This window comes from Eleginops maclovinus, chromosome 8, assembly GCF_036324505.1.
Source record: "Eleginops maclovinus isolate JMC-PN-2008 ecotype Puerto Natales chromosome 8, JC_Emac_rtc_rv5, whole genome shotgun sequence".
NCBI lineage: Eukaryota > Metazoa > Chordata > Actinopteri > Perciformes > Eleginopidae > Eleginops > Eleginops maclovinus.
In genome coordinates this window covers 12,183,873-12,209,086 of record NC_086356.1, presented here as the reverse complement: position 1 = coordinate 12,209,086, position 25,214 = coordinate 12,183,873, and the positions used below count along the sequence as shown (strand labels likewise).

The 25,214-nt window shown below is 41.1% G+C and overlaps 2 protein-coding genes across 2 annotated transcripts in view; one reads left to right on the top strand and one right to left on the bottom strand.

The window, feature by feature from the left end:
• ass1 (argininosuccinate synthase 1) lies at nucleotides 1–24,737 on the bottom strand. The gene is given in 16 exon segments (XM_063890382.1): nucleotides 1–418; nucleotides 516–581; nucleotides 3,660–3,816; nucleotides 5,640–5,676; nucleotides 5,678–5,772; nucleotides 8,310–8,374; nucleotides 9,315–9,399; nucleotides 13,479–13,569; nucleotides 18,836–18,866; nucleotides 18,959–19,029; nucleotides 19,960–20,034; nucleotides 20,136–20,192; nucleotides 21,686–21,874; nucleotides 22,393–22,461; nucleotides 23,470–23,604; nucleotides 24,533–24,737. Coding segments are annotated over 15 exon segments (1,239 nt in total). The 5' UTR covers nucleotides 23,572–23,604; nucleotides 24,533–24,737; the 3' UTR covers nucleotides 1–369.
• The window catches only part of hspa5 (heat shock protein 5), a 113,647-nt gene continuing 94,907 nt past the window's right edge, over nucleotides 6,475–25,214 (top strand). Inside the window, exon 1 of the mRNA XM_063890381.1 lies at nucleotides 6,475–6,488. The gene's annotated coding sequence lies outside the window, so the exon portion shown is untranslated. The remainder of the gene's footprint in view (nucleotides 6,489–25,214) is intronic.

The window sequence follows — 25,214 nt, the reverse complement described above, 5'->3', positions numbered from 1 at the left end:
CACAATTCAGTTTGCTTTATTCCTGAAACATTAATCCCTAGTCACAATATTTGCACTGACCTACTGATGCATAAAACGAGACAAACTCAAAAAATGAAACATTCTAACGAAATGCTCACCCAGAAAAAAACTATCAATCATCTGTACATCTAATTCTAACTATTTTCCTGGCGTTGTGTAAAATGTTGTTTATTTTCTACAGAAGAAAGGCTACAATTTTACAGAAAGCTACTAGTGTGCTTGCTAGTGTTCTAGATACCCTGAATAAAACTAACAGTAGACCATAAGGCACAAAGTCTAAACCTACTACTGCTTAAGACAGCTGAGAGAATCGGGAAGAGAGAAAGATGGTTTCCAGGACTGCAAGAGTTACTTCTTGACACTGGAGAGACCCTGCAAACGGTGGTGTTCCCTTAACCTGTGGAGGAGAAGGACAAAGAATAAGGTGGCAGCTTAAAGGTTGTTATAAGGGTGAAACATGTGTTGAGATTTGTGAGGGTGCAAAGGATACTAACCTGACAGCATTAATCCTGATGAATCCAGTTGCGTCACATGGTTCGTAGTCTCCCTGCACGTCCATGCTGTTGTGAAAATAAGTATAAATAGATGCTGGTGAGTCAACAGAGACCAATCTTCAAATTTGCGAGGGAAAAACATAATGTAAGAGCAAAAGCGAAAGGGAAAAAGTTAAAGGACATTGTGCTAACAAAATGATTTCAATGTTTGGTATCATTGTAGTAAACATAGGCGCCTCATCAACTACTGGGAAAACTGGATAATTGATAATGTTTTTTTGAATGATGTTGTGATCGATCATCCTCTGAATGCTTTAGCATTGTTTGTGTTGAACAACCAAGGATCAATATCTGCAGAATGAAAACATGCTCATGTAAACAAGCACACAACAAACACACATAACCTATTGTAAAATAATCCCATCATATCAACACTGAGCTAAGTGTTGAGAGGAATTAGATTTTTCTGTCTTCAAGTTTATCCACTTGTTCTAAAACAAGACGCAAAACTAAAACTTGTGCGACTCTGCTTCTATGTCATTGAGGCTGTCATCCTGTCTTAGTGTGTGTCTCACAAAGAGTGTCTGTGTGCTGTGTAATTACAGCAGTTTCTACCTGCAGTGCTTAATACACTCCCTAATACACTGAGTCCTCTCCCCCAGCTCCCAACGTACAGCCTGCACGCCTTCTTCAAAAGCACTTAGCAAAAGAGGAAATTGCCAACAATTGATAGGATAAACACTATAAAAAGAAAGACAGACGACTAAATCATCTACTCTCAATACAAGGCTCCCTGCCTGGCACCTGAACACCATTATGAGTGAGTGGCTTTAAAGAATGTGTGTGTGTGTGTGTGTGTGTGTGTGTGTGTGTGTGTGTGTGTGTGTGTGTGTGTGTGTGTGTGTAGCTGCAAGCATGGGATATTTTGTGTATTCCTTTAAGAAACCCTGCAGTCTAATTGAGAGTGGAGCCAGCGGACAGTGAGGAGGGTGACATTTCTCTCTCAGATGGGTGCGGTGACGGGCTGTATTACCACTGTGTTAATGACGCCGTTTACTGTTGCCTGTGGAGAGCCAACAGGATGTCAGCGGGGGTGGGTTTGTGTGTGTGTGTGTGTGTGTGATTGTGGCAGGTCGTCATGAAGTGGTAGTGTGAGAAACGGCAGTGTCCAGGTGTATCACTGTACTGCATGGTACTGCACTCTTTTAATACGTTTTAATAAAGCACAATAACTTCATATGTAATAATATACATATTTTGTGAACAATAACTCTTACAAATGCTGCATATTTAAAGCACATGCATTTTTGGGGGTGAATTTAATTGGAATGTGGGCAGTAGAGAAATTAAATGGCTGAAGCATAAAAGAAGGACAGCCAAATACTTGATCTGATTTGTGGATTTATTAATCCCCAAAATATTATACAAATATTTTGGGGATTAATTTTCCTGTATAATATGTGCTTATATTTACAATTACCTCACCTTTGATATCACAATTAAATATTTAAGTCCTTACCTGAGATTTCGTTCAAAAACAGATTCCGAGATTATATAAAGTAAGTGAATGGTTTTTCTTTGTGAGTCTTTAAAAAAAATGTTGCTTATTTGAAAATGATAAGATAAGATGTACCTTTTTATAAAGACTCATAATTCCAATCTGTTCCAAAATGTTGTTCTTCATCTGCACAATTTACAGATGTGTGTCACTTTGACTACATTTGAAACTGATTTGTGATGGATTGCTATTGGGCTCGCTTGTTCTGTGCTCCCTCATGAGGAACCACTGCGTCCATCTGTCAGGGGCCTCGAGGACTTTGTCACGTTGCAACACTACACCTCTGTCCCACTCCTGTGTCGGCCCAGGTAAGAAATGTGTCTTTACAAGGTCAGGTGTTGAACTGAGAACACAAGACTTCATCAGTGAGAGTTTCTTAGCAACGGACTGGATAAAAGATGGATGAGTTGTAGTTTATCTCGAGAGTGACTCAGCAGTATAGTCAATAATGTATTACTCAAAACTAACAAAAATTGAGACAAAGAATTATGCAATAAAATAAAAATGTTATATGTGTTAAAAGGAGAGTTGACGTAAAACCTACATTTTTTTCTTTTTACCTGAAGTGCAATTAATCAATTTAGATATACATGTAATGAAACATGAGACACTGGCCTCGAGGTGCTTAAAACTACTTTCTTTCTTTCTATTTAACTACTACAACACTTGGCCAATCACGCCAAAGCTACACAGATAGATAAATAGAAAACCAGATAAGAAGAAACTTTTATCTTTTAGATTTTTGGGTAAATGTCCTTTTCAACAGGCTGAATGAGTACAACGTCGACTCTAATTATATCTCTCACACAGGACAAAATATCCACTTTTTCCTGTATTTTTTAACTTCCCAAACCAGAAATTGAATGTAAGGCATGTTTCCTAGCTTTACTCTTTCTGACCTGCTTAACTAGTATGACACCCAGAGAAATCACCTCCCTCCTCTGGCTGAAAAGGCCATTAGCGCTCTGACTCTACGGTGGAGTGTGTGCCTGAAGTGGAGATGGAGAGGCATATGGAGTTTTTTTTGCTTTGGTCAGTGCTGAGCCTGGCCACAGGGCATCAGGGGTCATCCTCCTGAACAAACCCACTGTTAGTGCGGCTAAGAGGCCACGGGGGTGCAGCAGGCGGGGCTGAGGTCGGGTATGCCCTCCAGGAACTGAGCTTGACACTTCTCTGATGTCTTTGTGAGACGGGGTCGGTTTAGTATGTTGATGTAGAGGTCATAAGAGAAACTTGGGCGAGCTGACCTAGCAACAGGCTGATTGGTGAACATGTGGAAAAAGCCGCACTGTGCCAGGAGCAGCATCACACAGCTGTCAAGAACAAGCACACACTTTGATTCTCTGACACATGGCACATGGTTTGAACCTCAAATACAATGAATTTTCAACGGGCTTTGCAAGCTTAAAATTAGAGGACCATAGACTGCATAGTTTGAGGTATTGATGAAGGTTCATTACTTTCACACTAAATATATAAATGTAAGAAATGTTAATAATCCCTTTATCTTTCCTCAGTTATAAAAACTTTCAATGATCGGAACCATGACACACAGAAACACAGAATTACATTGTGTCCGTGCTTACCTGACCAACTCTTCATTGTAAAGGGACTTGGGTGACTCTCGTCCCAGGATGTAGACCTGTCCCTTGAAGACGGACAGCTGTACTTTGCCCTCCACATTCTCCTGGGACTTCTCTATGCAGTGTCGCACAAAATCACACTCGGGACTGTACCAGAAACCTGAGGTGAGCAAGAAACAGAAACACATATACAAAAGGGTGAAGGTTTGGTTAAAACAGTTATGGTTTCTATTGTCTGGCTCATATTTGCATTCATACACATATATATATAAATTAACATCAACTATTTTAATGTATTGTTATCAATTAGAAAATTGGGAAAACAATAATGATGGACAAGTGGAGAAAGAGAATCCTCCTCTGAAAATCTACAGGCGTGCGTGCGTGCGTGCGTGTGTGATGCCCACACACTTTTCTCTTTCATGAGCTGAAACTGTTTTAGTCTCATTTCTGTTCCAGGTGAGGTTCACACTCCCCTTTCTTTTGTCTCATTTCTTGGACCTGGCCCTTCAATCTCTGAGACAGATGGGCGAGATTGTGTCTGTATATGTTCAGAGGTCGGACACGCCCCACTCAGCGGGGGTCCTCCTCTCATCAGCGGCTGACCTCCACCTCATCATCTGGCCGTGTTCAAAGACACAAACCTTCCCCGTCTCGCTGCCTCTGGATTGGCACGAGGCGTCCGACATGACAATCAAACACAGACGCAGTTGAGTTTAGAGCCGACTACTTTTGTTCTTTGTTCTTATTGGTTCTCTCTTCATGTTGCTTTATTTGTCTCTGTTCGTGACTTTCTTTAGGGATAGTTCAATGATTATTATGTTCATTATAGATTCATCAATTAAATCTTGCTAAAGCGATGATTTATACATCTTACATTAAACAAAAAGTGTTGATTATTTACAATTACATGAAACCACCTTTGATTAAATCTCTCTAAATCCATAATACACATGAAGCTGTTGTTTACTTTCCCCTTGTCAATTGCGTAATCTGTACTGTGCTACATCAATTGAAGCAAATTATCTCATGAAAATGGCTCTGGGTAATTAATGACGTATTTATGCAAAACAGATGCAGACAGGTGGATTGTTAACATAAGCCCAGTTGCCAGCCGCCTGCTATCAATCTGCAGACTCATTAATGATTTAAACACACAATGGGTTTAATCTCTGCCCTGCTTCTGAAGGTAGCACCTGTGTGTGTGTGTTTGTGTGTGTCTCCTTTCTCTGGAGGCTATAACTGAAGTGGCCTAGTAGTTAGTCTCTAATGGCACTGATCCTATTATGTGGATGAAGGTGCAGGAGGCTGGAGACGGAGCAGAAGGGATGATTAAGACACCTGAGCCGAGAAAATCTCTCTCTCTCTCTCCCCTCTCTCCATCTCTCTCTCCCTCTCTCTCTCTCTCCTCTCTCTCTCTCTCCCCTCTCTCTCTCTCTCTCAAATGCTGAACACACAGGAACGCAGGAACAGTCGGCTGACAGTCTTTCTGCCTATCGGTCGACTAAAAATGGTTGAGACGTTGACTCGTCTGTGGGGTTCAGGAGGTATTGAGACAATATTCCTAAATATCCTTTTTACACATTGATAATATTTATGTCCTGCATGTCAGTGCTGAAATTTTTTGTTGCTTATTCAAGGAATTACACACCATCACTGATATACAGGCTTCATCTAATTCTATATCTGACTTGACCAGTGTTGATCACCAAAACAATTTTGTAAACAAACAATTGAGATGGAGCAAATGACAACAAGGCAAAATTAATCAGTGAGGAAAATATGAACTGTTTATGGTCAACTGTAGATGTGTAATGCCCAATCATGGCAATCTAAGTAGCTTAACCTGAGATAAATATACCTGCGTGCCCTTCTTTAACATGATGACTAAGAATGAGGCCAGATACAGAGGGGAATGAAAGACAATGCACACAACAGAATAAATTAAAGCATCTTATTAGTTGGTGTATTATTTGGACTTACCGTTGTAAACGAGTTCAGCAAATTTGACCCCGAGGCCCTTGTTTGATGCGACGCACTTCTTTGTCCATGGTAAATGTCTCAATGTCTAAATGAGCCTGCAACAGAATTGTGCCTCCTGGGGTTTCATAAATCCCTGATGAACACAACAAAAGAACACACAAAATGTTGTATCATCTGTCATATTTTTGAGACACAAATTGTAGAAATTGTGGCACACATAGTTCACATAATCCTCCAACACATCCCTTAAGTTTATCACAACAAGCTCTCCTGTCAACATCAGAGGCCATTCATAGGCCCCGTTCATCTGAAGTGACACACGGCTCTATTAGCCGTCAGCCGTCTGACAGACAGGCCTTCACAGCGCTCACAGAACATGGAGGGGCCTGTGTAAATGACAGGGTAGGAGGCCCCTGCCAGCCTGGAGCCCGGACCTGGGCTTTGCCTACCCTGCAATTTACCCCCTCTGAACAGGGAGGGAGGGGTGAGGGGAGAAAAGACGAGGTAGATGGCAGGAGAAATGAAGCTGTCAATCACATGTCACCTAAAACAAAAGGAGGGCAGGGGAAGTGCTCCCGACAGATTTGACAACAGAAATTGGAGCTTTATCAATGACATCCACTTTTGTCAGGGCTGAAAATTGTGAAAACCTGACTGTTGGTTCCCCAATCCAATACATGGCTTCTCACATCAGCTGTCAGCTGAATGATAGTTGCCTTTTTCTGATTTACTGCCAAACAGAAACTTTAAAGCCAACAAAAGGCAGCAAAATGTCACAATTTAAGTGGTATTAGAAATGTGTTTCTGCCAATTTAACAGATAAACACTATTTAATCTCTTCCGATCTGGGAAGCAGCTCAAATCAGTAAGACCCCAAATACTCCTACAGCGTTCCTGATCTGAAAATGGAGAAGCACCTTCTTTGTGCTGGCGGCCAAGAGCTTAGCAATGCTGCTAATTGTCTAAATCCTCAAAAGGTTTCCATCTGAGCTAGAACGGCTTGTGGCTTTTTAGTGATCCAGGGCCACGGAGGGCACGTAGGGACATTTCCGTTGGCTCCATCGGATGAATCAGTTTAAAATGCCCTCCAACACAACTTGGCTTAAGTACCCCAAAAGAGAGCTGGCTTATCAGAGAGGAGCAAACAATGAAACGTTATCTGGGTAAGCTCCGACAGTGGCAGTTTAGTTAAGCTCAAAGAGACAACACCCCCAGTGGTTTCTGAGTTTGTACTCTTTCATACGGTTACTGCAGGTATGCTAACCATGCTGCAGGCCTGAAGGGGTTTAGGCCAGGAATGAATTCTTCCTGAGCTGATCCCCTTCAACCCTTGGGCAAAGAGTCCAGCATAAACAGGCAACATATGTTAAAATAAAGCAGATAAATATCTTAAAATGAAGATTTAAGTACATGAAACTGTACTATTTAGAGGAGGGAGATTGCTGTATGAGTAATGTCAAAAAATGGACACTACATTTAAAATGTTTTGAACAAAATGATTTTAGTGCCTCTGTCTTTGGGTTTTGACAGTAGCAAGGACTGGACACCAGGCAGCCTGTTAATTATTAAGAGATAGAGCCATTTCCGACTGCTTTTGATAGGTGCACCTCCGCTAACGCCATAAGGTCAAAGACCTGACAGCACTGTGACAGGTGGGAAACGTTAGTCTGGCACACAGGCTGTTGAATGTTTTGTAGCACAGTGACAACATTCTTGACAAACCATTTCAAACCCCCGCGCCTCCCTGACCCCGCCAAATAAAAATGACCCAACACAAATAGGCGTGACATGTGCCCATTCAATCCCTCTCATCATGTATTGTGCTAACGTGACTGCCAGTCCAGAGGACAGAAACATGTACACTCGATGGTAGTTATTCATCCACTTGGACACCGTGTGCTCCACCTCTCCCTCCTGCTTTAGTGGAGGAAAAAGCTTTGATCTTTTGTTCAGTCGAGGGGAGAGAAAAGTGGGCTTCCCATTTTCCAATTTCTACCTGCCAAGTTGCACTGCAGCTACAAGTCTGTTGGCCAGTCAATTTGCCAATCATAGAACATATTGGGGGTGTGTGTGTGTATGTGTTTCATGCAAGGCCAAGACAGCTCACTGCCCTCGTATATTAGCTGCTGTAACACATGTAGAGATCTAACAAAGGAGCTTTTCAAGTTGCCTGTTGACATCAGAGATAGAGAGACAAAAACATCCCTGTGCGGCTGCATGTGCACATACGTGATCGACTGTGCATTTGTGTGTATCCAGTGAAGCGTGTGCGCCGTTATCTTGTTCCCAGTGTGTGTGTTTTCTGTATGTGTGTGCATGCATAAGAGAAGGAAAATAAGTTCAGTGGCTTTTATTCCAGGTGAACCAGAGGGAAACATTTCCTTGCAGGAGAGTGTGTTTTTCACTCGGCCCGCTTTTATGTGGAAAAGCACTCATGTAAAATAACTGCAAATTGCATGAAAGCCCTGGACACTGAAAGGAAAGCTTTTGAATAGATGTAAAATGAAAATATGGAGACGTTTTTCAGAGTAAGTGCAAATATGTCTCCCTGCATATAACAGCGTATATCACTGTGTGTGAGGAAGCCTGTCAGGCTGATTTTTATACGATAAAAAGATAATAAATCATTACACAGACAGTGGAAAGTAAAATAATCCTTAAATTCCTTACCTCTAGACTTCATGCCAATGAAACGGTTCTCTACGATGTCAATCCGACCCACGCCATGTTTTCCACTAAGATAAGACACATTTCAGTTGAGTAAAACCTGCTAGTCTCAAACATCATCGCCTTTTTAAATAAAATACTATATATATTTATATGTACATATTTTACTAATTCGGATTAGTACAGAGAAAGAAAAAAAAACATACAACACCACAGCAGCAAGGAAATAAAAAATAATAAATTCCACTTTTATTATAATAATCGTCTTAGTGAAATGTCCAAATACCTATGAGCGCCATGGGCAAAGTGATAAGAAGAGGCGTGTTTGCATCTGTTTTGTTCATCATTAACTTAAACCTTAAATATCTACAGCTGCGGAAAAAATTGAGAGACCACTGCAGCATTATCAGTTTTTCTGGTTTTATTATTGATAGGTTTGTCTTAAACTTTAATGATTTTTTAAAACATTTTTTTTATTGTATTCTATAAACTACTGACAATTTTTCTCTGCGTTGGAATTTCCGGAGCTGTATGATCTTTAGAATAGCAAATCTAAAGAAATACTTTCCCTTGACTATCCAAATTAATTTGATATAATCAATTTAGATCTACAAATGTTACATTCTAGTTTAGATGCATGTAATGAAGAAGCAACTTAAACAGATAATATTATAAAACTCAGTCACAATGTTTAATGTTGATGACAATTTCCCCCCCAAAAACCTCATCTACAATAAGCCTAAAAGCGTTGATTACATATATCTCAGTCGGCTGACCGTCAGTACATTTCATTTACGCCGACAGACAGTGAGACAGAGTGGAGGAGACACGGGGAGGAAAACTCTGGTGGGATCTGATCCAGGCCAGCAGGGACCAACACACAGAGGTGGTGAACTTAACCACTGCTCCACCTCTGGGGACACTTACATACATGTAGAAAACAAATCATACATGGAAGGTAAAGGTGCTTTCAGATAAAAGCTTTAACGAGAATAGAAAAGGGCTTACCCAATCACATTGAGGTAAGAGAAGATATCCAGTGGAGAGTCCTTCGATGTGCTGTCCTTCACATTGGTCACCTTCACAGGCACTCCTAAAGGGGACACAATATTTATTATATTATATCACAACTACCTTGTTTCTTATTTATAGTCTTTAACCTGAATTCATTTAATTTCATTTGGAACCCATCTTTCGGATAGTGTTAAGAATTTAATAAAACAAGTCACAATCTAACTGGCAGGAAGACAAGTACCAAATGAGCACATCAGTTTCCTCCTCTGCATTAGAACTATGTTTATTGCATATTCCCTATCAAATAGAAATACAGTCAAAAAATAAATCAGTGATAAAGATTCCAAAACTGAGACTAATGTAACATGTTCTTTGTAAGTTTATAGACATGCGTATTTTGATTTGAAAAAATGACTTTGTTGAGTGTGTTTTGTTCTGTAAGTCAGTTCCTAGATATTATATCAATGTTTCATAAATATTGCCTTTAAACACAAAGCTGTAATGGAGATGAAACGGTCATTTTTGATGTGTTTAGAAGAAAGAAAAAAACACTTGCATGCATATCTGTTACGGAATATTTTGCTGAGGGGTTGAACCTTTGACCTAGTTCATAATTTTCTCCTTCCTCTGTCTCTATTCCCATGGCACAGTTCTTTGGCCTTGGGGTTGCTGTAATCACCCTCAAGGAGGGGCAGCGTGGGCGCTTTGTTCATGCCAGTTTCTGAGTGAGCACAAACTGACCTGAGATAAATTATTGTTTAGGGACATCTAGAAGCCCTTATCTGGAACGTAGGTTCCCTGTTGACATTCTTTTCCAATGTGCAACAGCTTTAGTTAGATTTAGGATCCATATTTGTTTAGTCTGGCAATGGAAGAATGTTGATTGTCCATTCTGAACTGGTTAAAACCTCGTATTGTTGTAGAGATCTTCAGAATTTGTCGGGCAACCACTCTGTCAACTCGTGGCTGCAGCAAATGTCTTGTCAATTCTCCGGCTGTTTACTTCCTAAAGAAACCTTCAGTGTTTGCCATCAAAGTTCCAGCAAAGTTCGTGTCTCTCTGAGTTTCGTCTCCATTGCTCCAGAAGTTTCCTCCACAATTTCTATGATAAAATTACCCGCGAGAACTTAAATCTACAGGCTAATCTACAAGCAATGCAACACCCCAACGTTTTTTTTTATTATATCAGAAAATCAATCAACAAATAACCTGCAAAAAACTAAAATGTTACCTTACGGAAACAGTTAATCGACCGCTTGGTGAAAGGGCTTTTAAGAAACCAATTATAAAAAATGAAATTTAAAAAACGAAACCGCAAAGAGTTGATAAAATTAGCTGACAAGCGCTCATTATCTCAGTCACTGAAATCAATAGTTGTCAGCTAAAAGTAAAAGCCATTACAAAAGGAGGTGGTGAGAAAGGCTAATAAATTCAAAGGCCTTGCTCAATTGAAAGCTGTGAAATTGTGGGCAGGCCTTTTCCTAATTCAATTACACACGCAGCTTTGTTACCCATACTCTCCTTAGCGCTGAGATTTTTTGCACTACTGGGTGTTTGTGTGTTCATGCGCATGTGCTGGAGACAAAAAAAACAAAACAACAACTTGCAGATTCATCATCATCCATCTACCTGGTACCATGTCTCAAACACACACACATTTTCTTTTCCCTTTTTTTTTTTAAACACCCACGCTCACTCCACACACTTCCTCTCTAAAGCCTCTTAAACCAAGTACACATCAATCACTGTCATGGACCTGCTTATTCATGGCCTTCAACGAGCAACATGGGGCCAAAGGTGGAGGCGAGGAAACAAACACCAGACATGGCTGTGTGTCCGTGTGTCCGTGTGTGTGTATATATGTGTTGAGAAGTGAATATAAGCATTTGCGCACTACACAAGAAGGGGAAAGATAAGATCTGCTGATGTTCCCTCTCCATCCGCAGTGCTCATTCCTATACACACACACACTTTAGCATGCCCGCAGTTGTCAGTCGCACAGCTTTGAGGTGAAGAGCAGCACTTCTGTCGGCATTTCAACCGGCGCTTAGAAAGCTTTGATAGCAGTGACACGTGAAGGACTTGACACATTTTTTTTAGACAAGGGCTTTGTTAATGGCCCATTCTCATATCGCGGGAATCGTGCTTGCTCCCATGGCTGAAGAAAAAAAACGTACCTCCCAGTGCAGGAGAGGGCAGTGTGGACGGTGCATTATCAAAACTGCACCCCCACTCCCAGTTACCTAATAATTAGATTAAAAGTTCAAATAAATTAAGTGTCTGAACGTGGGAGTGTAGGGGCTGGCCTTTCGTCCCTGCGCTCTCTTTTTGCTCGCTCTCGCCATCGTACGGGTTCGATCATTCACTGAGGGGTCTTTTTCTCTCCTCCGTGATCCTTTTCTTCAGTTTTTTCGCAGCCTAACAGTGCAGACAATGGGCGCACAGACACAGTTGTAAGAAAAATTACTGCTTTACATTTTTCCTCTCTGTCTCTTTTTCCTCTATACTTCTTTGGTATGAAAAGAGGGAGGGATGATTTTTTTTTTCTTAAACTAGGGAGAGAATCTGGGAATGGAGTGTTTGACGGGGGAAAAGGTTCCTGTTGTTAAATATTCTTTTTTAATCAGTGAGAAAACTTTGGTGAGAAAGGCAGGGATGAAAAGGTGGGAGGGGGAATGAAATGAAACATTCTTGTGCTGATCTTGTGCTCAGAGGGAGGAGTAGGCTCGGGCCTTTGTGTGGACAACTAAAACAGCTTTTGTCATAGAGTGCTCAATAAAAGGCACAGAGAATATGTGTGAAAACGTAGTGCAGGCCTGCAAAGAACCCGCGAAAGCATACTCGATTTACTACTGCATCTCTGTTTCACAAAAGCATATCTCACCTCCAGCTGAACTGACACCAACCTACTTGTTTTCTTTGGGGAACTGGTAACACTTTACCAGTTCCCCAAAGAAACTATTCAGGACAGCATTTCAGTGCACATATTGACTTCTGAATGGGATTTTAATTGTCACTTTCAGCAGCTTAAGTGGTCACAAATATTCCCACCAACTCTTCTGCCAACCTTCTGAACTTCCCTTATATTACTAGTACAGCTCATAAAACTGCCCATTAAGTCCATATGATCAGAGGAGCTAGTGTATCTCCTCCGATTGAAGTTAGTGATCTGCAGCCTGCACTAGTGACCAGGGATGAAGGGACATCTGTGCCATTTGCCCCAGGCTGGGATGTTTCTTGCCATGTACTCTTTACACAAGCATGTGACACTTTCCACTATTCAGCTCGGCCCTCATGGCAATATATCTAATGAGCGTTTCCCTGGCCCCTCAGGGCTTGGTGTATTAGCTGGACTTAATGCTTCCGGCCTGCCTGCTGCCCTAGAGCTAAACATGGCAGCTTTGGACCGAGTAATGCTGTGAGAGGTTAAGGATAAGTCTGGGTGGTCAGGAAGGGTGATAAAGTGCAACAGGGTCAGTGTGAGAGCTGTAGCCCTGCGGCGATAAACACCAATGTTAAGTAATAAGGAAGAAGTGACACTGAGTGAGGATGGACCCTCTATTTCATCAGAGAAGTTCAGAACTGATTATTAAAGAAAAACCCCGCTAAGTAAACCTATAATAAGAAACCTGTACAACAACAAATATTGCATCCAATCGAATATAATTGACCAAATTCATTGCAAATTAATTTGCCATAAAATCTGATATAATGCAAGCTCAAATGCAAGAGACCAGATTGCATTACACAGACAAATACCAAATCAATTTCACAAATATAACAGATAAGGCTGATTATAATAGAGATGTTTTATATTTTCTCCTTAATGTGTTGTATATCTTATATTCAGCTCTGGAAAAAACTAAGAGATCACTCCAAATTGTTCCTAAATCTTTATCACATTTATTACACAGAGACAAATTGTCAGTAGTTTATAGAATACAATAAGAGACAAAAGACATGTCTATAAATAATAACACAAGAGAATATTATAATGCTGAAGTGGTCTCTTAATTTTTTCCGGAGCTGTATATATGGAAATTAAAAACAAATTTGTACGAATATTACATATTTATGGCAGTAGTTTTTTTTCTAAACTGTTAAGGTGATAGGGTTAAGACTAGATACCAACAAGTGAACCGTGTTGGAAGCACAAACCATTGCTGAACTCTATTTCCAGTAAATCGGGGATGATGGGAGACTCTTCTGGGTTCTTGGTCATCAGGTACAGGTCAGCCGGAGCATTGCTCTGAAAAACACACAGAGACACAGACTCACTCTCTCTATTTCACACACTTGATTTCCCTTGATGAATAACGCGGACCCTCTGAGACCTCATCAAAGTGCGGATGGGGAGACTATTGTGTGAGGTGATAACGGACAACTCCAGACATAGCGGGAGAAGAAAAGAGAGCATGATGCGTGAAAATAGTGAAACCTGCAAACACCATCAAGACAAAAAAAAAAAAAAATCAATGTTCCATTTTTCTCCTCTATTTGGTTCATTTTCCCTGCGAGGCCCTTCACCACAGGGGGGTGGCGGGGTATAGTGGGAGGTAGCGAGAAAGTGAGTGGGAAAGGGCAAAAGAAAGAAATGACTTACATCCTCGAGAACAGTGAACACTCCAAAACACACCTGATAATAAAAACTCAATATTATTCTGCCTGTCTGTGAAAATCTAGATCTGTTGATTCTGTCATGGCCCTTTGGTTCTTCCCTACACGCTTTCCCTTTCTCTTACCTTCCAGTTTTGATTTTCTGACTGACATTTCCCTTTCATTTTATTTCACAATTGTTGAAAATGGCCATGACAACCAAGTCCACACCCTAAATCCACTAAAGTTGTCCTGGGTGACAGATGTTTGTTGTTTTTCCAGATGGTGGGAGCCAGTAAAGATTGCAGTAAGTCAGTGTTGGGACCTAAAAGAGCGTGGCGGTCTGACTTGTCCGCCCAGCGATGTGGCCCTCCAACAATTACACAGCATTAGGACAAGACGATGGCCAATGTCTCCTGAGCTGAGGCAAATTGCAGGGGGACTATGCAAAATAACTACTGGGTGCATTTAAATGGAAAGCTTTACCAGACACTAAATCATCATACAATAACTAATCGGCATCCGCTCGTCGCCTGTCAGTGAGGAGAAAACGAGCAGAGCAATCACTTTCCTTCCTTTTAACTAAACACCGAAATTGACTGGGAAGGCGCCCGTCTTCCTCTCCTTTATTTTCTGCCTCAGTGCCCTGAAAGATGCCAAATGAGAGCGAACAGGAGAGGGGTGAAATGACTCCCCTAAAAAGCCCTTTGATGCATACTTTGAGTGGGAGGAAGACGGACTGAATTTTAAATAGTGGAGAATGTGAAAGTATACAGTTCCTGTGGTGTTATAGGCTGCTTGTAAACCATGGTTAACATTTCCAATCTTCAAATAAAGCACAGTAACTATAAGCCTTGTCTGTACGTGTTGCTAACTTAGGGAAAAAAAAGGAAAATAGTTTATTATATTTATGGTTTTTTGTTATGCACTAATTAAACAAGCAGCTCAGGATGAAGTCTTTCTGCAAAACACAGATGGAAGTAGTGCTGGTTTGTTTTAGCTTTAACTGAAGAAATATCTAGATTTCACATGGTTTTGAGTAAAGTCTCATTTTAGAACAAATTCCACCTGTTGAATTAAAAACAAACTTATAATCTATAGAAGTCATGCCTTGCTTGAAAACTCATGCATGCTCTAACCAAGAGAGTTGAAACTTACTCTTGGACTATTGGATTCAAAGAAACAAGCGAATAGGCTTGTTTCCAGTGAGCCAGAGATCAATGCATTTCAATTCAAACCCCCTGCAGGTGGACCTGTCCCAAAGCCATGGCCCTGAAAGAGTGGAAAAGGTAGAGACAGAGAGGGCGGGGGCGAGGGGTATTGGTGGGAAATGGGGCATGAAGCTCACCATCATGTAGCGCTGAGCAGCTCCTTTGGCAGTCTTTGCTCCTGCCATATTGTTGTGCTAAACGGGGCCCTTACAGCAAAGAAGAGGGCTGACGCATGAACTTAAAGCAAGTACATTTCTATCTTTCCACATATTAGTTGCCTCATTGGTTTTCGGGCAACAGAGCCAAAAGAGGGAGAGGTGGCAGGAGGGAGAGGGGGAGGAATGAAGGGGAGAGTTGAGAGGGAGATAGAAGAGAAGAGGATGGTAAAAACATATCTGGCGCAATGGGCTGGAAATGACGCTTAAATCACCATGTTTCAAGTCTGTCCTTCTCTTTAAAATGCAAACATGGTAAATTGAGACAAGGATAAAACAATATACACATTCTGAAGAGACATTTACATTCTTAACACCACGGTTGCTTTGGTAAATGCTATGGCCTCAGATGGATGAATTGAGAAGAACAGGCACTTGTACATTGAGAGCAGTCTCAGTATACCAGGTCAGACCAATCCCACCTGAGGGCAGCGAAGGCACATGCTAAACACTGACCTCTTCGCTTCAAAGCACACATTCACGTGCATACACACACACCTACAAGCCCACTTCCTTCCCCTACAGGCATCCTTCAGTCTGTCCTTCTTTCCAGCCAGCCCTGGGACAGGCAGCAAACAAGTTTTCATTTCCTCTAGGTGAGCGGAGGAGAGGCGTCACGCTCCTTTACTCCTGGTCAACACGAGCAGCGGCCCATCAGCTCCCTGATCAAAGAGCGTGGCGGACCCGAGGAAGCCCACTGACACAGGCTATAATTAAGACAGAGCCGATGTTTTAATGACTCAGGACGAGTGTCAGGCTGCCTCAGGCTGGGCCCGGACTGCTCATGTGTGGAGGGACAGAGACAGGGAGGAGGTATGGGGGGGAAACTGCGGGGTATGGAGACACCTAACAGATTGCTGATCAAATCTGATGAATACCTCAACATAAGAATTTAAGGGTCTACAAAATACTTAGACCTTATTAGAAGATAGATAGATAGATAGAATTGGAGGATGAAACCCTCTTTATTAGTCACATGCACACAGCAGAGCACACAGTGAAATTGGTCCTCTGCATTTAACCCATCCTAGTACTAGGAGCAGTGGGCAGCTATTGTGCAGCGCCCGGGGAGCAATGGGGAAGGGGGATTGGAGGTGTCCGGAGCCTTGCTCAAGGGCACCACAGCAGGGCCTAGGAGGTGAACTGGGACCTCTCCAAGTAGCAGTCCACTTTCCATATTTCATGTCTGTTTGGGGACTTGAACCGGCGACCCTACGTTCCCAGTCCAAGCCCCTACTGACTGAGCCACTGCTGGACATATTAACATGACCTACGGATGGCTGATATGGTTTAAATCTTTTATGATAGAATTTACCATTTTTAAATGTAAGCCAGGTAAAAATAAGAACATTTTAGAGTTGGAGCGTGATAAATTAAACTTAGGACCACCTCTACCTCGATGCAGTCAACAGGTACATGCTCATAATATTAAACATGAGTGTATGCACATGATAACAGCAGTTGCCCTGGGCACATGTCTTCACAGGTTAATGCTGCCAGATGGGGGCGAGTTAATAAAAATCGGGCCATTGTGCGACAGGCAAGGTGCTTCAGGAAGGATACAGTGTTAATCACAGAGTAACCTGAACTCTGCGGACTCTTATCTACAGGAGAACATATGAGCGACCATTTGGACATTTCCTAATCTGACTGAGTTGAGCAGAGAGGGGCCTTTGTACCACATGTGGGGGGGTGCTGTGGGGTTTGAATAGTTGAGGTCCGCCCTGTGCCTTAAGGGCTGTAACTGGAGGAGATAGACAGGCTGATACAGAGAGGAGATACTTAGAACAAGATGACCTCTCTAAGATGACCCTGTGGGTCAATCAGAATCTGTCAGGTTGGTTTGAGTTGGGTGAGAAATTCACTGTGTAGTTTTTAACATTTGTATTAATTACCAGCTTTAAACCCATTTATATAGATGTTTAACCGTGGAATATTATTAACATATTGTGATTTTGTTGTTGACGTGATGTTTACTCTGACCCTAATAAACAAACTTGGAAAAAGTCCAATGACCCGAGGGGGACTTGCCCCCAGAGAGGTTTTGGCTGCTGAAATTACTCAATAATCCCAGCTTGTTTCAAAGTTCAAAATATCATTTTGTGTGCTGGATAATATATTCAAATCCTTTTATCACTATGGACCCATGCACCATAAATATTTCATTGTATTTAATGCCATTAATCGATTCAATATTGGAGTAAATGGTCCAACACAAAACCCCTGAATGAATCAGTTACACAATACTGTCATCATACATCGCTATGCCATTGAGCCGGTTCGCCTCATTCTTTTCAAAACATTTCTCCACAGGCCGACCACTAAAGAGGCAGCGGAGGGGTGGGAAAGGGACAGAGAAAGAGAGATAGAGGTCTGTGAGTTACAGTGGCCCTGCATCTCCACTCCAACAGAGTGGGACCCCTCGCCTCCTTGTGACACCCGGTCCATTGGGGACTCATCTGTCTGGCGCGCTGCCTTTGTACTTTACTGTTACTGGTGACATTTTGGTGTCACGGTGTCACGATGAAATGGCTCCCCTCCCACGTCGCAGCCCGCGGCAGCGCAACCAGTGGAACAATGAGGTCCCGAGGAGTTGGGGCTGGAACTCAGGAGGCCCCAGCTGGGCGCAACGCCCTAACCCTTCCCCCTCCCCGGCTCCCATGAAATCGGGAATTAGTCGAAGCGTTGCTGACGACAAGTCAGTGTCTGTGTGTCCCAGGCTCTTCCCAGGGCCCGGCGAGGACCCGGGGTGAGGAGAGACAGAGACACAGACACAGTGACCAAGGGATGCGAGCTTTGGGGGTCATCGGGGGCAACCTGTATGTACTGCGCTGACCTGTGACCCCAGCAGAGATCAAACTCTGACTCACCCATGGCACTGTGGGAGAGAGTGTTGTGTTTGTCTCTGGTGGGGGGGGTGCATGGGTCAGCAGAAGGGACCGTAACAGTGCTGCTGTGTTATTTTTAACGTCACTTGAAACAAATATATATTGTGTTTGCTGTTGACATTATCTGTGTGTGAGACGGCCGGGATTTACTGTACTTATCAGCAAACTGCACCGATACTAAAACCTGTTCTTCTAAACGTTGACAAATGTTTTGTGTACATCCACTGACCAGATGTTTAATGTGGAGCCTCGAGACGTTTTATCTCTAACTTTTTGGGGTGTACATTTTTGTTTCACCTGTAAAAACAGTGCTAAAGCCTTCAGTTTGTTTTTGTAGGATTTGAAATGATGGGATATGTGATTTAGATTAAAATCAAACAGTTTGGATTAAAGTCAGAAATGTCATTGAGCATACATTTCTGTGAAACTAAAATATGGTATATAAATGTGACTTTCCTGGAATTTAAAAAGCCCTTTTCTTTAATTACATTGAATGTGTCAGTTTCATAAATGAGCACAGGTGGAAGGAAAAAAGTAATGCCTAAAAGTTGGGCTAAGGAAAGGGATCAGAAAGGAAGTGTCATGCCTTTGGGAACTGGTCTTACCTTTGGATTCTCCAGGATGCCGGACTCATAACTGTAAAGGAAGATCATTTAGAAAATTATAGTCTATTACTTCTGATTGGTAAAAAAAAAAAGATAATATAGAAACGGAAGACTCCTACCCACCTTATGTGCATCAGGTTGGCGTCCATGCTCCATGGTGCCCGAGGAGTGACCGGCACAGGGATGCCATGTTTCTAGAATTTGACATAGAGAGAGAGAGCTGTTAGCTTACACGCTGTTACATACCTGTAAGCTCAAAGTACATAAAGGTAAGAAACTACAAATCAGAAATCTGAGAACACAAAGAACCAAGCAAACTATTCGTAGCGGCTGGTTTTCGGCATGCTGTGTAACAAAATTGCATTGTTTTCCTCAGCCTGCTTTTGGCTTATGGAGACGGCAGTGAAAACAGCAAAAACAATCAACGATGAATAGGATATTTTTGGTATGTTCAAAGGAAAAGTCTAGGAGTAGTGTTTTAAGATTGTGTGATATCAGTTCTCCAGGGGACAACAAGAGAGTTATATTCACTAAAACATCATGACCTCCCTCTAGTGGGGGAAAATATCTAATGGGAACATAGGAGCGTGGTGCAAAGTCATATAAATCAGTGGTTCAGTTAAGTGGAAATAATCATGGGTTGGAAATTAAATGAAAGTAAAGATGTAATAATCAATCATGTTATTATTTTGTAGATACAGATTAAAAAAAGGATAAATAAAAGAGCAAAGAAAATACAATTAGGGACGCTCTATCATGACAGGAACGCTCCTTACAGATATAAAATAAGGACAGGAGAGTATTTGAGAATGGAATAAATCAAAACAAGTTGTACAATAAAATGCAGCACCACAGCGGGTATTTCTGTAATCACAGCCTTTCTTTTCTGTTAATATGCTCATGAAAAATCCTCTTAAATGCTTTACACTAATTACATATGTGATACATTTTAGTTAAACTATCATTTTTGATATATTGAAGATTGTTGTCGTACAACACTTTGTCCAAACTTTTTTGGGACATTATTATTTCTTTGCATTTTATATACTTTTATTTTCATCTAAGATAGCACTAAGCTGAATCACAGATTCTTCTATTTCACACAAACAGCGGGATGGAGTTACCTCTGCATAGTCCATCAGATCTATCCTCCCCTTGAAGCGGTTGTAGAACTCGGGGATCCTCCACGGTGCGATGATCTACGCAGAACAGAAAAAGAGAGGGTCGGCTGCTGCAGCACTATAATTTTTGAGATGCTGTGTCAAAATGATGCTGTGTTGGAGTGAAACAGCACACCTACCTTAACCTCCGGGTACAGGGCGTAGCATGTGAGCTCAAAACGTATCTGGTCATTGCCCTGCAAAACACAAACACGGGGGCTCAGCTTTATGTACCACATGTGAGACAGTGTTCACCTGGAATTCTATTCACAGTTTAAAATCAACCACAGGAAATGAAGTGTGCATATAAGCGCGGATGTTGACACATTAAAATATCGGTTTTATGCAACCAAGAGTCTAATCCCCAAATATCTTCATTTAAAAGACAAATAGCACCAAAAGTTTAAAAAAAAATACTCAAATCAACTATTAAACTAATTTCAGATTACTTTTCTTTTGGTAGATTAATCGCTTAAGAATTCAGCTGTATGGCACAGAAGGGGTTGAGCAAAGATAAAGTTATAGTATGATGTGGTATCTGTCTCCATCTACAGCAGAAATGTAGACACTGCATTTCATCAAACACATTTCTGTACAAGTGTAAAGAACACAAGAAAAAATTGGTAAAGGTATTTTATATTTAAATGTATATTTAAAAAAAAGTATATAAAGATGATCATTTTATTTATTTACAATGTGTTACAATGATTATATTAAAACAGAGCCTTAATCTAAACTGTATTACAGACTGCTTATTCAGACCGAGGGAATAAGTAATGAAAACTTTAACCAAAAGGTGTAAATTATTGGGCTACTTTTGTCATTACATTTCGATTACTAGATTGTCTTTTTGTAATGAGAAAAACAACAACTGAGATGACTCTCTACAAAAGCGTACTGAAGACATTTTTGGTTAAAGAGGATATTTATTCTTAGATGCACAAAATGTGAAACTGACTTAACTGGTTTCAGGACACCTTGTAGTTCTTCATTTATTTGATTAATGTTTGTTCCTTTTAAACAAACTATCCATCCAAAACTGACTGAAATTATAATGTGTAAAGATCAAGTCCTCAAAATGCAGCATTTAATTCAGGTTTATTACCTTTTCACTCACTCCCGACTCACACTAATCAGAAAACGGTTTGGCAGGCACAAAAAACATATTTGCATTTTCCTTTGAGCTGCAGTGACTCATTTCATTCAGCTGATGGTTCAGTGCAATGCGAGAAAAAAGGTGCAGGCACTAAATGATAACATCTGTCTCAGATTGGCAGGAAATCAAAGAGAAGAAAATGTGAGATTCTGCATGAAAGTCAGAAATGGCTCTGAGGAGGGTAGATTTCTGCTGCAGTTTGGTTAAAAAAGTTAATGTTCAACCCTGTACACATGGTCTCATGTCCAGACTATGGACAGTGACCTAGTTGTTTTGCGTTTAGAATTAATTGGCTGCTTGTGGATCCGGCACAGAGCATGTAACCACAGTTTTGAAGGTTTAATTTCAGTAAAGGAAATTTGTCTTTATTTCCACATCATTCCCAAATGTCATTCTTCTGTGCAAACTCTAGGCAGGTTTATGTTGATATTTTATAACTTAATGTAATTTGGATCTGGGATTTAGTCATATTGGCAGATAACAGGTCATTTTCTTTTCTTCAGAGTGTAGTCTCTCCTCTAGTGTTTGGTTTACCTTTCCAGTGGCACCATGGGAGACAAACTGGGCGCCCTCCCTGCGTGCAATCTCCACCTGACGGCGGCCGATGCAGGGCCGTGCGACCGCCGTTCCCAGCAGGTATCGGTCCTCATAGACGGCATTGGCCTGAACTGCGGGCCAGATGAAGTCTTCCACAAACTCTGAACGCAGGTCTTCAATGAAAACCTGCACAAGAACGGATGTCAGGACACGGAACAGGGCTTTGTGATTCCATTCATCCCCTTAATGAATTATTATTTATATATTTCCCTTCTAGGAAAACAACTGATTGTTGGCCACAAAGAACATTTGTCTCATAATGTAAGTATGTTATCTGAGCATGCTATGACATTGTATTGGAAGAGGCTGGAAACTTGCTTTCGCTCAATATCATTGCATTTTAAGGCCATCGAGAACATTAAAACACAATTTAAATAATTGTTTACTAGTGTAACAATATGTACCACGAGGAAGCTCTGACATCTGATAGGATAATTTAAATAAGACAATACGGTCCAACCTGAGAGGAAAAGGGCCACAAACATCGCTTGTTTGGACCTTTTAAACATATATCAGCATTCTGCGAAACAATCTTCAGATTTCAGATTTTTTTTTTCTACCTTTTTTGGGAAAAGTCAAGGTGAGAAGATTTAAATCGACTGATCATCCCTTAAAATGACATGATCTTTCATTCTGTGTCTTACCTTCTTTGCACCAAGGCTTTCTGCCTTTTTCTGGGCAGCTTCAAAATCTTCATCTTGCCCAATGTTGGCCTACAAGAACACACATACAAATGCAATTTAAAAAAACTAAAAATGTGCAGTGACTTCAGTTTAGAAATGCTGTGAAATAACATGCAAGCCCTCCATATATAAACCTTCCGGCTCATGACTGTGCATGTGTTAACTCTGCCAATCCATGAACTTGGAATTCAGATCACGTCTGTTGAGATGAAGAAGCAATCACCTCACAGAAACCAAGCATGAGCAGCACTTTAGCGTCTATAGAGGCTGTCTGATATCTGAACACTAAACAAAAAAAGGAGGACAACAGACACATTTTGCAGCACAAAAACATTACCATGCTTACTAATACAACTACTATACTACTATTTTATCATTTAAATTGCATTGCTTTTCTGATCATTACTTTCAAGTACACTAGGATGAGTCACATGTAATGCTACAGTTTAATACATGTTAGAAAACCTGTCCTAATGACACTCTTAATTCATAAACTCATAATGTGGGTGAATTGATCTTGCATAACAGGTGTATTATTCATCTATAATTGTGTAATTTTCTGTTTCTGCCTGTTTGTTGATGCAATGTTGTCTGACAAGCTGAAACATGTGCGTGGTTTCATCAAAATTCAATTTGGCATTAGATCAGTAGCTGCTATTCTCTTTTCTACTCCCCGGAAAGGGGGCTGCACGTCACGTGCCACGGCAGTGAACTACAGACAATCACCCACCCATCCCCCACACCAGACCACAAGACCCCTGAATGAAAAGTTAGACAACAACAAAATCTGCCTGCTTTGCACTTCTCAACTGCCCCAGGGCAAAAAGTAAATCCAGCTAGATTTGCGCAGGCATTATTCAACCAAATCCTGCGTGGTTGGGAGTTAACCGTAACTGACTTTTTGCAGGCAATGGAAAACTCGAAAGACACATTGCACCAGCTGTCAATCGTAAAAACGGCGAAGATACATGACTTGCCAAAGCAGGTGGTTAGAAAAACCAAATGCAGACACCTGTTGCACACACTGGTAAACCTTACCAAGAAAGTAATCACGTCGTAGCCCTGCTCCTTCAGCCAAACCAGAATACAGGATGTGTCCAGTCCACCGCTGTACGCAAGAACCACGGTACCTTTAGACATGATGAGGGCCCTTCAGTCCAACAGGTAGAGAAGCTGTGGAGTGGCAGCAGAGGAGAGAGCAGACAGAGTGTTATATCATTCACTAGTTTAGTGCAGGATGAAATGTCAATATATAACCTGAGTGAGCGTTAAAACAACCTCCTGCCGATTATAAATTGATTAAATGTTTGAAAAACAAGCAATTTTACAATGCCAAATTGGGCTCAGGGAACTACTGATGCGCATTTTTCAAAACACGAGACAATTAGATGACTGGATGACCGTTTGACTAATGAAGCAAATACTAATAAGGTGCAGTCCTAGCGATGAGTAAGGTGCTCTCAAATCAACCTTCATTGTGTTTAAAGGTATTAAGCATATTGTGTCAGGTGGCAAACATCCAGCTTAATGAAAACATTTGCTTAACCTTTCTTGCTTTTTGCTGATCAGTTTTTCAAACATTGTTCAACCTTAGCTAAATCACTCAGCACAGAATATGATACTTTTTGTATTGAGGGTGAACATTAGAGTTGTCAGCATGGTTTGAGGAGGATGATGACATCCTCACAGATGGTATCCTCACTTTCTATGAAAGTCAAAATGATTCCAAATGTGTGTGTTTCGTGCCAGATCAACAGAGCATGCATAAGAGCAAATTTGTGTAATGTGTAATTGAATGTTCACGTGGTCAAACAGCTTCTGACAACTCATTTCAAACCACCCTAACCACAGTTTGTCTCTCCTGTATCCTAACAACTTGGCAACCGTGCATTCATTAGCTAAACATATTGTTTTCCCAGTTGTTGGGGATAGCTAGCTAACTAAATAGCATCAGCTACAAACCACGCAGCAAGAATGTAAACGTTCCACTCATGTCAGTTGACACGACACCGTTGCTCCCAGTCAAATCAAAGTGGTCGCTGCTCTGGCTGACAAATGAAATGCTTATCTCAAATATAAAAAAAAGGTTCGTTTTACTTACGAAAGAGTGGGTTTCGTGAGTGAAATGAACGTTCTCCGGAGACGTATTGATGGTCAGTGATCGGTGAGAGGAGTGGAGGAAAGCAGCGTGTTTAATTCAGCGGCTGCTCGGGGTTGACTAGTCCAGCGTACATTGCGTCATCCATAGACCTCGAGGAATATGGAGCTTCCTGTTGCAGCTGTTCATTCATTCACATAAAGTGAGGAGAATAGACTGACATAATAATCAATTATAAAAAAACGACTAAGTGTGCACACGTTATTAATAATAGGAGAACACAATAAGTACACAACTAAATAACAGATAAGTACAGCATGGTAAAAAACAAAAAAACAAAACGTGCAGTGTATTTGTTTTAAAGTGACCATATTGAATTAAAGAGGTAGCTGGTAATCAGGGCCGGTTCTAGCCCATTGGCTGCCCTAGGCGATATTGACATGCACGTATATTTTATATAATATAATATTACATTTTCATTCGAAATATGGGTTGGGGCATGTTCATTTAATTCAATGAGGGTTTTATATCCCATGCTTTAAAAAAAAAAAATGTGTTAATCAATGTTGTTAAAACAAAGATGTGTGCTTAAGGACGCCACTAGGGGGCGCCCCCCGCCAATTTGGCGGCCTAGGCGGTCGCCTTGATGGCCTGTAGGAAGAACCGGCCCTGCTGGTAATGGTAT